This window comes from Solanum dulcamara, chromosome 4, assembly GCF_947179165.1.
Source record: "Solanum dulcamara chromosome 4, daSolDulc1.2, whole genome shotgun sequence".
Classification (NCBI taxonomy): domain Eukaryota; kingdom Viridiplantae; phylum Streptophyta; class Magnoliopsida; order Solanales; family Solanaceae; genus Solanum; species Solanum dulcamara.
Genome location: NC_077240.1, coordinates 15855815 through 15870558, shown reverse-complemented (window position 1 = coordinate 15870558; position 14744 = coordinate 15855815). Strand labels below are relative to the sequence as shown.

At 34.3% G+C, this 14744-nt stretch overlaps 1 protein-coding gene across 1 annotated transcript; it reads left to right on the top strand.

The window, feature by feature from the left end:
* Positions 1-3739: 3739 nt before the first annotated feature.
* LOC129886596 (NAD-dependent malic enzyme 59 kDa isoform, mitochondrial) lies at positions 3740-14432 on the top strand. Its single transcript, XM_055961354.1, has 19 exons — positions 3740-4072; positions 5816-5912; positions 7228-7346; positions 7438-7605; positions 8562-8690; positions 9026-9086; positions 9888-9991; positions 10069-10152; positions 10262-10368; positions 10490-10583; positions 10906-11019; positions 11194-11259; positions 12231-12303; positions 12382-12468; positions 12635-12689; positions 12768-12839; positions 12987-13049; positions 13777-13891; positions 14011-14432. The coding sequence occupies exons 1-19, from the start codon at positions 3944-3946 to the stop codon at positions 14077-14079; spliced, it is 1806 nt and encodes a 601-aa protein (XP_055817329.1). The 5' UTR covers positions 3740-3943; the 3' UTR covers positions 14080-14432.
* The last annotated feature ends 312 nt before the right edge of the window (positions 14433-14744 follow it).

Sequence of the window (14744 nt, the reverse complement as noted above, 5' to 3'; positions counted from 1 at the left end):
TGTAAGAAAAATAGCATTTTAATAAGGTAACGTTAAGGTTACTTATGCAAAGCATATTTGGAGAATAAATTCTCGGTGACAAAAGAAATTAAATATCATGTTGGAACATACAAAGCAGGTATCTGGTACTATAAAAGGTATTACCTTCACCAAGTATACCAAATTTAGCCTCTCACCAGAATCAAAATCTCCTTAAACTTCCAAATTATTCCAGTAAATAAATAAAGTACAATTTAGCCTAACACTTCCAAAGGAGAATCTTCATAAAGAACATGGGCACATCACACCTGCGTAGGCATTGGATTAAGTATTGTAACATTGAATAAACACAATATCTCCTATACTATCATGCATAAGCAAATTTAGAATTTAAACTCCATCGATAGGTTTTACTTTTTGAGATATTTTATATTTGAATTCATTATACATTTGAAGTTATGAATTCATAATATGATAATTTTAATATTTTAGTGATATTTATACTATGTATCTTATTGGGTTTGGTAGAATTTTGATGATTGACGAAAAACTATGGAACAAGTAATCACAACTAATTCATTAGAAATTGTTTCAAGAGATTTCTGTCTGCACTACGTAGATAAAGTGATATGTGCTTAGTTCAAAGAATGTTGTTAATTACTTCAGATAAATCGAATAGAAATAACCAGCGCTGAGGATTGAAGAGTTAGTGTTTGACTACAACTTTTAAAGAAGAGAAGAGTTCAAATTCAAGAGAGTAGTGTCGTAATGATGTCAAGAGGAGTCTCAAGTGAAATACAACTTTGTGAAGAAATTGTATAAATAGGAGATTCATTCAACTGTGGAGGTTATGCATTTCCAGAGTAGTGAAGATAATTCTCAATTGAGCAAGCTTCTGAAGTGCATCCTGATATAGTGGAACATATTGAAGAACCTAACGCTAGCTAAGGAGTTAGCTGAGATAGATTCATTGTTAGGATTGTTAATCGAGTTGTATCTTTAATGCTTTTTAGATCCAATGAGTTATAAATTGTAGTAGGATCATTGTCTTCCAGTTGGGACAACTCGAAGACTTGAAAACGTAAACCTTGGGAAGTTTGTGTAGTTGTAGGAATTAGAGTTAATTTCTTAGGTTACTAAGTTTGTAATCTTAAATTGTTGTTGCCTCAATGTGTTTAGTGAAGTTTGAGTTTAAATCCCATAGAGGTACAAATAGTGATTTAATTTCTTATTTTCTTATGAATCGGGATTTTTCTTTATTTACTTTACTTACTGTCTGTTTAAGAAACATCTAGATTACTCGTTTCACCCATAGACTAATCTATAGCAAATTACTAAGTTGTGTGAAATATCATATCTAAAATGATGGATTTAGTTAAAACTATCAACTCAAAAATGCATTCGTTTTCAACTACTATTTATCATTCAAATTATATACATTTTTTGAAAAATATTTGACACTATGGGTGTGTCCTTCATGAAGGAAAATAATTTTTAATATGTTTGGTTGGTAAAGTTTTTGAAAAATATTTTTTTCTAGGCAAACAAGTTTTTTAATAATGGAAAAAATAACTTTATCTAGTAAAAGAAAATAAGAAAAACAAGTTTTACAAGTGTCATTCACATTGAGGGGTCATTTGGTAGGACACATTAGAAAAATAATGCATGCATTGGTTGTGTTACTAATATCTTGTTTTGTACTCTTTTTCCACCTATGCAGCATTAGTTATACACTCTATTTAGTATTATGCTATGTATAATCGATACATGGGAAACCATGATTAACAATACAAGGGATTTTAATGCACGCATTAACATAGTTAAAGGCAAATTGCCTCTCAAAACCTATCATTTCCATCGTAGTTGTGGAGAATAATTTTGTAAAATGAATATGTTCTTTTAGAAATTATGCAGTACACGTTAGTTTTAATACAACAAATCAAACACTACATAAAAAATAATCTCAAGATAACTGATGCAAGCATAACTAATACCAACATTGCTAATGTCAGCACTGTTAATACACTTTATTCAACAATATTCTTATACACCCTACTAAATGATCCTGATTGTGTCTTTCCCACCCTCCAACACACCTTATCTTTACCTCCACCCTCACATCCTTCGTCTCCATCACCCCACAACCCCTACTCCAACCCTCAAACCACCTCCCATAGTATTTATTTGTATTATACACAAATATTTTCTACTTACATACAAATAAAAAAAATTCACTTATTTTTCATAAAAATATTTTTCTTCATACCGAACATATTTTATATAAATAAATCATTTTCATTCTAAATTCATTATATGTAAATAACAATTCTGCCTATTTTCTTCAAATTAATTTGAAATTTCGAGCAATCAAATTTAATTAAGTAGAACCAACCCAAATTACATTGAAGAAAGGGAAACTTACATAAATATACTATATTAAAAAAATATTTATCATTTATAGCAAAAATAGTTTTTTTCATTGAACAATTATAATACAATTTTAATATATTACCAAAAATAATTTATAAAACTCATATAATACAAGTTTTATTTATGGATGATATATTTATCGCACACTTTAATACACTTATAATACATTGCGTTAATTTCTTACCAAAAAAATATAATATATTTTAAAACACTTATAATATATTTATAATGCATGCATAATTTACTTTTAATACATGATAAATATATTATAATATTATTATATATTATTATAAATAATAATAAATAAAAAATATCACTAAAATCAATAATTATTTAGTAAAAATATTCACCCATGTAATTTTTGTGGAAGAAAATAGGAAGACACACAAAAAACCAAACAATAAATTACCTAAATTTAAATGTTGTACAACAATAATTCCTCTGATTTGGCTCTGCCTTATGAGAAAGTTACACGTGCTGCCACTGTACTACTTATTACTGACCCCACACGGCCCAAATAATCTATTATTGGCTTACCCAAATTTCCCATTTTACCCCCATGTTGCCCGTGTGGCTGCATGCTGACCGTTCACTAAAAACTCTCCAATATCGGGCGGGCAGCCCCCACTTTAGCTTCTGCCCGTCTGCTCCAGTTCAACAGCTTCAAGTTTTCACTGCTAATGTACATAAAAATATTTCCTTCTTAGTTTCTTAAAATATAAACATATTTTTAAATTTGCAAATATTTAAATACATAATCCCAATAAATTTAATGCTAAGAGGATTTGTCTAATATTAATATATATGGAAGCCTTCTTTTTTGAGCTTATGATTGACCATGAGAAATTCACATATTTATTTATTTCTCATTTTTAATTCTAAAATTGTGAATTCGAGTTACGAAAAAAAAAATTACAAAACAATTTCATATAATGGTGGATCAAGTTTGATATGTTAATTTAATTTATGTATTATCTTAGTAACTATGACAGAAACAATAAAATAATATTTAAAAGTTAGTCAGATTAAGAAAATCTTCAAATTTAAGATTGTTAAGTAGATCTAATTTTTTTGAAGTCCTAAAACGCTAAAAACTACTATATCACTTTCTTCGTTCATCTTTATTTGTCTATATTTGATATAAAATAATAAATTATTTTTTAATTTTCTAAATTAGATAACTAAAATTGAATAACTATTTTTGATATATTGAATAAGTAAAAAAAAAGACGGAGAGGATGTAACATTAATATCAAACATTTAAAAAATGTGCCTAACAAGTAGTAAGAGGACCTTAAAGAATGTTATAAAGATTAAGATAAAAGGGAGTGAAAATAACCCCTAAAAAAAAGAAAAGAAAAGTAAAAGGAATATAGGCAACAACCTGTAAGCAAGAGCGTTGAAGGAGAGTATACATATCGAGTACTTGACTCTTTCACATATTCATGGAGTTGTAGTGGTTGTTCATCTTCATCTTCTTCTTCAAGTGAATTCAAAGTTGTGTTGATTCAATTTTACTCTTAAGCAGTGTGCAATGTGGAGAGCGGCTCGATCTGCGGCGTGGACTTTCCGCCGTACGCGACGGTTATCCACGGCTATTTCAGCTCCATGTATCGTCCACAAGCGCGGTGCTGATATTCTTCATGATCCTTGGTTCAACAAGGTTCGATTTTTACTTTTTATTTTGCTTTCAACTTTTAGCTTAATTTGGATTGGAAATTAGTGTTTTGTCCGTATTTTGAACGTGATCTGGTTCATTTGGATTTTCTTATTGGAGATTTTGTTTTTTAAGTTATTCAGCTACTATTTGTTGAAATTCTTACACTGTAAAATAAGGTTTTTGGTTAATCTGGAGGTGCCTCAATTTGTTTGGAATGAGCGTAGTTGTTGTTGTATGGAAGCTCAATGCTATACTGGATTTTCCAAATTGGTTACTTTTGTTGGTTTGTATTGATGTACTTATTAAACTCGGCTTATGTGATATGAGTCATGAGATGCTACTTTCGAATTAGTGTGTCCCGACTAAATTTTTCCACTTGCCTCAATGGATATAGAGGATTCATATAGCCGACTGAACTATGATTGTGTTGTTACTGGTGTTGTATATGTGGGTATATTATGAGTAATTTTGCTTGTATAATATGTGAAGGGATGGCAGTGGACCAAATGGTCCTATAAGTTACTCATAAACAGGAGAAATTGCGGTGCTCTGGCAAAAGTTAAGTTTGGGTATGTGATTCCAGAGCCTGATAGGAACTATACTGAAATTTCATAAGCCAAACGAAGACGCAGAATAGAATACATACTGCGGATGACCTCATTAGGATTTTTAATCTTCTGTGTTTTGTAACAAGAAATTTCATGAGTAACACATTATGCAGAGATATCCACGGTGTCATGGTGTTTAGGCTGTCCAAGAAGGCATATGGTTCTATATTTTCCTGAGCATCAACCTTCATATGAAACATGTGGTAATAAATTAACAAGAAGATAAAACATAATTTACATTATATGATTATATCTTCAAGAATTCAGAGTTAAGCTTTATGTTTCTCGAGTGACCATGATTTATACAACCTCACAAGGTTAGTAAAGAGACCCGGATTGATACAACCTTAAGAATACAAAATTCTGTTAAAGATACATACAAAGGAAAAGAGATTACAATCAGTGTTGTCAAAAGCGCGCTTAAGCCCTGAAACGAGGCTCAAAACGTGTTTAGCGCTTCACCTCACTTTATGTGCGCTTCAGTGTGGTCATCAAGGTTCTAAGGCAAACTTTTCCTTGCCAATGAGTCTCTTTGGAAGAAGTGACACTAAACAATTGATATTTCACTTTATCATACCTTTTTTTCAATTTCTTTGGTCATATATTTGTCATTCATATTTATAATTATTGGTCTTCGACTAAACATATATATTTGTATCTTTTTCTCCCTTTGCGCCTTTTTCACTAAAACCCACACTTTTATTTGCACTCTACGCTTAAAAGCCCCAATGGACCTTATAGCTTTTTTGCGTTTTTTGCCTTTGATAACACTGAATACAATACGATATGATTCCTATTAAATTGTGTAAACCATCTCATCTAAAAACTTAAACTATTAGAGAGGACACATTTTTACTTACTTTTATTATGCCATCAACACGTCTCTTGACGTACAGTCTTGATTCTTTTTCAAAGGCCAAGTATTTGTACAAATTCTTGTTAATGGGTAGTGTTGAAACAGGGAACACAGGATCTCTGCCTAACTCTGATACCATGCTAAATTATGTGAACTTTCTCATCTAAAAGTATATACTAATAGAGAGAGCAAACTTTATTTACTCAGTCATGCTTTCAAAGTTTGTAATAGTTAAACAATTGATGTAACTTACTGTTATTGTCTGCAATAAACAAAATACAGGACACAGGATTCCCAATGACGGAAAGAGATCGACTGGGGCTGCGTGGTCTCCTCCCACCTCGCGTAATTTCATTTGAACAGCAATATGACCGCTTCAGTAAGTTGGCTGTTTTATACTTGGCCCTTGTTGCTTGCATGAAAGTTAATATTCAGCTCTTTATAGAAAAAGAGGGGTCTATGCTCAATTTATTTAGAAGAAACTTCCTGCTCTCTCTCTCTCTCTCTCTCTCTCTCTTTCTCTCTCTCCCCTGTTGTTGTTGGCTTCTAACTTAGATACGACCTGGTTTTAAAGTACTATTTGGTTCGAAGTACTATTACCCAAAAGTATGTCGAAGTATGTTGAGAACCAATACAGACAATGAGGACTGCCATGAAAATTTGACGAGAACATCAACTTAATTTGGTAGTAATACTTGTGGGTTTTTTCATCTATCAATCTATTCTCCTTTTTCTTTGGCAGGGTGGAGAGTTCATCCCCTTAGAAATTTCCTAAGCCAAAATTCTGGTTGTTATTAGTTTTCACAAGTGATTTCGGAGCGTACCTTGTTGGTGAGGATTCTTTAACATGGATGAACGGTTCTGTTAGTTTTCTCCAGACTATCTAGTAATAACTAGAAGAAAATGCTTGATGGAATGAAGTGCTGGAAGAGTTGTCTAAGTTGGTTCGACATATTTATTTACCTACCATTGTGATTTATGAGGTGCCAACATTATGCTCTCTAATTCCAAATATTCCAAGAATATTTTGTGGAACTTTTAAGGAGGCTTGACATCACCATCCAATTTTACTTTTTTTCCCTAGGACTTTGTTTTAATGGCAAAGGTAATACAACATGGAATGTATACTTGACGCACATCACGAGTTTGAATCATATTGTGACCCAAGTCTGGTATTTAAGTTTACTTATCAAAAAGAAAAGGTCTGGTATTTAAGTTTACTTATCAAAATAAAAAGTCTGGTATTTAAGTTGGTAAAGGGTGAACTCATTATCTACCGATTTCAAAGCTGGAAACAACGGATTTCTTGGTTATTGAAAAAAAAGTAGTTTGAGATCTTTTATATTTTGGCTTTCTTGTCTTAGTAGGCATGTTGCATGTTGGCACCAACATGAATTAAAAACTTTATATTTAGTTCCTCCCTGCTGAAAAATAGAGGAGGAATTTTTGGAACATTTAAATCTACTCTTTCTGATAATTAAAATTACTTCTTGGTTCCAATGTTCCATTTTTACTGCATTCTGGCAAATCTTCTCGAAAGCTTTTTATTTTTTTGTCTATTCAACTATCTTATGTATTATCCATGTCCATCAGTGTATTGTTATGTCTTTCCGTTTTAATAAGTTTTGTTGTAAGATATATGTCATGAAGTTGTGGTGTCTGATACCATATTCTTTCTTTTGCTGTACCGCTAGTGGAGTCATTTCGGTCACTTGAGAAAAATACTGAAGGTCAACCAGACAGTGTTGTTTCGTTAGCAAAATGGAGGATCTTAAACAGGCTGCATGACAGGAATGAGACATTGTACTACCGAGTAAGTCTGGTGGTTGCAAATCATGCTTGCAAATGCTAAGTCTCAAATAAACTATTTCTACCTGAAGTTAAATCCCTAACTTTCTTCTCAGGTTCTAATTGACAATATCAAAGATTTTGCCCCCATAATATACACCCCAACAGTAGGATTGGTTTGCCAAAACTACTCTGGCTTGTTTAGACGTCCACGTGGCATGTATTTCAGTGCCAAAGATAAGGGAGAGATGATGTCAATGATCTTCAACTGGCCTTCTACTCAGGTACTATGTTAGTTCACAACTGATGCTTTCACCAATGCATCAGTTTTTGATTGGCCGAGACAGTGTAGTTAGTGATTGGCCCCAACTTTGTGTAGTTTCTAACTTTTCTATGATTTTTGTATGTAGTCTGTACAAAATTTATATGATACAAGCATGAATTAAGTTTACAAAATTCTAACCAATCCTCTATACAAATTGGTTTTCCTGTTTTCTCCATATTACAATGTAGACAAAAGAGAACACCTGATGCCCAACAATGAACTCTTGATGAAAAGTTGTCCTGTTTTTTTTTTTCTCTATATAAACAAAAAACAAAACAAAGGTGCTGTCATCTAGAACCTTCGTCCACTAGCTCCCAACCTGTTAATCTAGAAACTTGATCATTTCAATTATGGTCCTGGCCAGAACCTAGTGGATATCCATGTTCATTTTCAATTCCAAAGGGTCATCCGCACCATACTTTACTTAGAATACCTTCAAATAACTTTCTTCTCGTCTGTGAATCTCCAGAGACATATTCCCATGAAAACATGTTTGTAAATTTTGAGTTTACAGATAACCAATCTGCCGAAATGTGCTGCCTCCTTTATGCCTTCACATGAAATATTTCATTAGCTTCTCCTGCCTTCTATTGACTTATGCAGGAATTTGTGATGTTTAGTTTGGATGATGAGGAGCTAAGGCACTGGTCATTGGTTTGTTTTTAAGTACACTGACAATTTCAGACCCAAGTTATATTATTCCTTACATTTTTCATTTCAGAAATTTGTGTGGAAGACTTGGGTACAGAAAGTTACATAGTTGATATTTCAGAGTTATGCAAACTTAAAACAAAAGTGTAGCTGAGAAAATCTTCCAGACCTTAACCTCTTTGATATGGATTGTCTTTTTAGAATGAAGACTCACAGCTTTGTTCAAATAGAGTCACCCAATGCGTTATCTTCTTTTGTTTGCAGGTAGACATGATTGTGCTGACAGATGGAAGCCGTATTCTTGGCCTTGGCGATCTTGGAGTTCAGGGGATAGGTATACCAATTGGAAAGCTTGACATGTATGTAGCAGCTGCTGGTATCAACCCACAAAGAGTATGTATGGCTTTGTTCTGCAATTTCACATTCATGAGCTATCATTATCAGTGTATGTGTTGCATATGTTTTGTATCTTTTGCATATGTTGCTTTGTAAATCTGAACTGCTATGAAACATAGACGTTTGATACGGATTTGGCAAGGATATCAATCTGACTAACTAGCCTACCCAAAAAGACGTAAATTAAAATTAAATAAAGATATGCTCCTTGAATATTAGAACTAGTGATTGTTATACTTCCCAAAAAAAAACTTAACACTTCCATGTTATGATGTGCCTTCATGTTTGAAAATATGTTGTCTGCCAGATTTACCTATGCCTATGCCTAACAGGTGCTCCCAGTTATGCTTGACGTCGGGACCAACAATCCGAAGCTTCTAGAAGATCCTCTTTGTGAGTAAGATTTTTTAATGTGTAGTATTCCTCCAAAAAAAAGTATTAGTAATCTAATATGCTCACACCTCATTTGTTTTTGGCTTCCTCCATGCTGGTGGATTTTCTGGTCCTCGCGGTTCATCCTAAAAAATTATGGTCTTCTTGTTGTTAGCTGTCTTTAATCTGCACATACTGTTGACTCTACAATAATTACTATTCTGTAAGTTTACAGTCTTGATGAGTAAAAGTATAAACTCCTAAAAGTTGTTTCACGTTCCTCCTCCTCCTCCTCCTCTCTTGGGGTAGTTCACATATATGATCTTTGTCAAACCTCTCTTCATGAGTTAGCTTTTGGGATTGTCAGGTCAAGTTCCATTTTCTTAACATGTCATCAGAGTTTGGCCCATCCTTATTCTTGGTTTATCCAATGTTGGGTCCCATGTTACATTGTCCATGCACCAAATGTCAACTCTTAAGCGTGTAAGAGGGGTGTTAATGTTCCATATTGGTTGAGGTAATTGGTTGTTATATCCTTTTATGGTCTTGGGAAATTCTCATATTATGAGCTAGCTTTTTGGATTGAGTTATGGCCAAGGTCCATTTACTTAACACCAAATACTTGAGTTAGGCCCAATGTCCATTTTCTTAATGCCATATAGCCACACAGTGGCTCTATTCAATTTGTGTTGAGAAAGGATGCAACTATCAGATATAATATAGTTCTAGTTTTTGTAAATTAGCCTTTTTCACCCCCTCCTCATTCTGTTCTCCAAGTTGGGTGCAAGGTTTACTGCTTCTTACATGATTTTAATTTTACAGATCTTGGACTGCGACAACCTAGGTTAGAAGGAGAAGAATATTTGTCCATAGTTGATGAATTTGTGGAAGCTGTTCATGCTCGTTGGCCAAAGGCTGTTGTGCAGGTCCATTTATTATCAAAGATAGATATCTGATACTATTTTATTTCTATTGCCCTGATATATCTGAATAATGCAATTAGTTTGAAGATTTTCAAGCAAAGTGGGCTTTTGAGACACTGGATCGCTATCGGAAAAAGTTTTGCATGTTCAATGATGATATCCAGGTAGTTTGCTTGGTAGATTTTTTTCTGGAGGTTATTTGTTGGCCCTTGTTCTCCTTTCTGCAGCCACCTCTGGCAGAAAGAATTATCTTGTGCTCTTCTTGTTCAATAGGGAACAGCTGGTGTTGCTCTTGCTGGGCTATTAGGAACTGTTCGGGCACAGGGCCGGCCATTGACTGATTTTGCCAACCAAAAGATAGTGGTAGTTGGAGCAGGAAGGTAATGGAAAAATTTATTTTGACAACCAATCCTTGGTTACTAATAAATCCTGTCTTATTTAGATGCCTGTTTGAGGTGACTTAATTTTGTATTCTCTTCTTTATTGATTTCTGAATTTCAGTGCGGGGCTTGGTGTTCTTAAGATGGCATTACAAGCCGTTTCAAGAATGGCTGGACCATCAGCAGATCCCAACTTTTTTCTTCTGGATAAAAATGTGAGGTTTTGTATATATACAGATTGTTTATAGTGCACGTTGATTCAGAACATGTGAATGTGTTCCCTCATTTTGCACACGTCTTTTATTAAATATATCTAACCATACTTGCATTTTAGATTGGGGGAAAACATAGGCATTAAATATTGAAAAAAAAACTGTATTATAGATGAAAACAACATTTCATTCATTAATCACATCAACAGGCCTCTGGGCTCTGTGACAAGTACCATATGTCTTTCTGTCCATGACATCAGCTGGTGTTAAAGATTTGCTTCCTTCCAACGGGATGAGTAATGGTCATTGGCGATTGTTGATGCAGGGTCTTATCACTATGGATAGGAAAGATATTGATCCAGCAGCATTACCATTTGCTAAAGCCCATCACGAGATTGAGGGGCTAGGACTACAGGAAGGAGCAGGGCTCGCTGAAGTGGTAATGTTGATAGAATCTCAAAACTAAGTTGCTCTTAGTAGAAGGATGTCTGTGCTTTGTTAAAATTTGTTGACCTTGTTGATTGTTGGGCCGTAGGGGACTAATATTGCTATCTTCATCTTAGTGCTCTTTATGATTTCCAATACAATAAGGCTGGCGTTAAATATTTTTCAGGTCAAAAAGGTGAAGCCTCATGTACTTCTTGGTTTGTCAGGAGTTGGAGGCATTTTTCATGAGGAGGTGGGTCATGTACTTTGTTTTTTCTTCTTTAGCATTTATTTACGACGCTCAGATTTTATAACCGTGTCATTGGATCAGCTATTTTTAATTGCGTGACATCTTAGCTTATCGTGAAACTTTATGGAAATGGTTGGAATTTTATTCTCTAGCTGGCTGAAGTTACTTATTTGGCACGTTCAATCATTTTACTCTTATCTTTAACAAGTGTAGGACAATATTTTATTTGAATTTTCTTGTCATATATCCACATCTGGACTCCTTTGCTCCGCCTTAAATGATATCATGGAGTATAACATATATAAACCGTATTTTCTGATCAATTCGCTTGATTTACTGCATACTTGTGAATCTTATGCCATTGACAATTATATCTAATCTCATCTACCGATTTTCTTCCTATTACTTTGATTACCTTTAGCAGGTTCCTTTCAGACAATTATTTTTTCCTTTTCATCCCTTTTCAACAAAGAGGTAATATCTCAGATGGTCACTCACCTATGGACTCTTTTCTCAGAAAGTCACTCAACTATGGACTTTTTTCTCAGAAAGTCACTCAACTATGGACTTTTCTCTCATACAGTCACTCAACTTAGTTTTTAACTCAAAAGTCACTCAACTATTGATGTTTTACTTACAAAGTCACTCAACTATGGATTTTTAACTCAAAAGTCACTCAATTCCATAGTTGAGTGACCATCTGAGATATTTTTTTCCTTTTTCATCCCTTCTCAACAAACTTGTACTTCAAGATTTTCTACGATAAATCATAAGAAAGAGAATATGTGACTGTTGAAGTGATCTCTTATTTTCTGGAATTTTCTCATTGAAGTATGATGTGAGGTGTTATTCGCTCTTAGGATTAGATCACTTGAACATTCTTTTTGATCAGTTAAATCACTTGAAAGTTTCTTGCTGTAAGTCTGTTCCTTCGATATCATCTTGTGTTTTTGTAATGTTGGCGTAATGTTCAGGTGCTGAGGGCCATGAAAGAGTCAGATTCTGTTAGACCTGCAATTTTTGCCATGTCAAATCCTACAAACAATGGTTTGTCTTGTCATCCATCTTTTGCTTCCTCTATCGGCTGTTTGTCTGGCATTTCATATTGTATATTCTGTTCAACAGCTGAATGCTGTCCTGTTGATGCTTTCAAGCTTGCTGGAGAAGATATTGTTTTTGCTAGTGGGAGTCCCTTTGCAAATGTTGATCTAGGTAGTTTCTGGTTTCTTGAATGCATTTTTTCTCTCTATCCTTAATGCATACTTGTTGCAGTCGCTGAGCAACTCCTTTTCATTAATTCATCTCAACCCAGTCTAAGCGTCTTTTGCACTTATTGATGATGTATTACCTCATGAATCCTATTCTAATATGTTCTCAGGGAATGGTAAGATAGGCCATGTAAATCAAGCGAATAACATGTATCTCTTCCCCGGGTAGGTGCTGATTGTAAACAACCTATGTTTAACTGTTTTGAACGTTACACTCATCTAAGATTATTGTTGACAATTCAGCATTGGTCTGGGAGCTCTTCTTTCTGGCGCTCGAAACATAAGTGATACAATGTTAGAAGCTGCTGCTGAGTGGTATGATCTGACAATCCTGTTTCCTTGTACTTGACTTGACCATCAGTGGTGTGAGATTTTCAATTTGTATTGTGTTTAGTTTAAAACATGTGGTGCCTTAAAACCTTCTCTTATTTACTGATTTGTATATTTATTTTGATCGTGCAGCCTCGCTTCTTACATGTCCGATGACGAAATCAAAAGAGGAATCTTGTATCCATCCATTGATGAGTAAGTTCTTGGTCCTTGAGAAGGCATTCTTTGCTCACGGAGCTTTATTTTGGAGACGTGAAATCCTAAGCACTAAATCATCCCCACCTGTCTCTGCAGTCACCTAGATATGACTGATTTTTTCAACTTATAAATTTTATATCATTATTACATTGTGTTAGTTGAATGTATTAGCGACTAGTTTTGGCCTTATAGGATTTCTAGATCACATGCTTAATCCTGTCTCCCTTGTTACTACGCCATTTAACTTTTGTAAGCATATTTGAGGAGTCAAAATTAACAATGTACAAAATGTTGATGATGATGCTGCTTCAATTTCAAGGTGCAGATTTCTAAAGCACAAGTGTCTAGGTTTATCTCTCCTGATTTTGATTCTTTCTGTTACATGCTGACACAAGGATTGCACACACTTTGCTGCTATCATGTGACAGTGACAGTAAAGTGCTTATAACCACTCCGGGTGAATGCTACTACACCCGAATCTTTGTTAGTTCACATGAGCAACACTCGATCACTCAGCTCACCCTTAGTTGCTCCTTTATATATTTGCTTATTTTTCTGAACATGCATTTAGAGATCTAAACTTTGTGGCAATGAATGCGGGCTAGTTAATCTTTTGCATGTAATCAGTTTGCACTTGCTGCATTCACTTAAGAGGTATCAAAGGCGAAATTGCTTCCTACAGGTACTCGACGACTCGTATCTAATATTTCTTTTTTGTGTGCAGTATTCGGGATATTACAGCAGAGGTTGGAGCTTCTGTTTTACGGGCTGCTGTGGCTGAAGACCTGGCAGAAGGTCACGGTGAAGTTGGGGCAAGAGAGTTGCAGCATATGTCAAAGGTATGAAAAGGTTACTAGAATTTCCTACACGAAATGAAACGACAATCATAATGGTATATACAGTAAAGAAAAATGTATTTCCGCCTTTTTTTTTCAAGAGCTTCATTCGTTGGATGCAGGAAGAGACCATTAAATATGTGAGACAAAATATGTGGTATCCTGTTTATGGCCCTCTTGTTCACGAATAGTGAAGCACTTCCTGGGTTGAGATCACAGTTCCACGAGAAGTGAAGTAAAGTCTGGTGCTCCAAATTGCCTGTTAAGGTGAAAAAAATTCGTTAACTCTGACTGTATTAGGTGTACAATTACAATGACAAATGTTGCTGAACCACGAAAGAGATGAGGGCTCTTCAAATATTTCATTTTTGAATGCACTTTTTTGTTGTAAGCCATTCTTGTTGATCTGATGAAGCATATGTAACATTTGTTTTTGGCTAGGAGATGTATTTGTTATCTTAGAATAAAAGCTGATACCCTCTCCCAGCATCCCATCTATTGAACTATATTCATTTTTGATGAAATGAAACAGCATTTGAAACAATTTGATTTGGGCTTGAAGGTGACGTTTCTTAAGGATGTGTTTGGTACAAACGAAAATATTAACTTTTTCATGTTTGGTTGGTCAAAATTTTTGGAGTACATTTTATCTAGAACATTTTCTAAGTTTCTTAAAAAAGAGGAATACAACTTCCCTAAAGGAAAACAATTTTCACAAGTGTCATTCCACATTAACTACATCATCTCTAACCTTCAACACAACTCATGTTCACTCCCATTTGCTCCACACTCCATCTTCCATAATATTTATATTAGATTATATACACCGCAATTTTCTTATTTAGAGTTGATATGA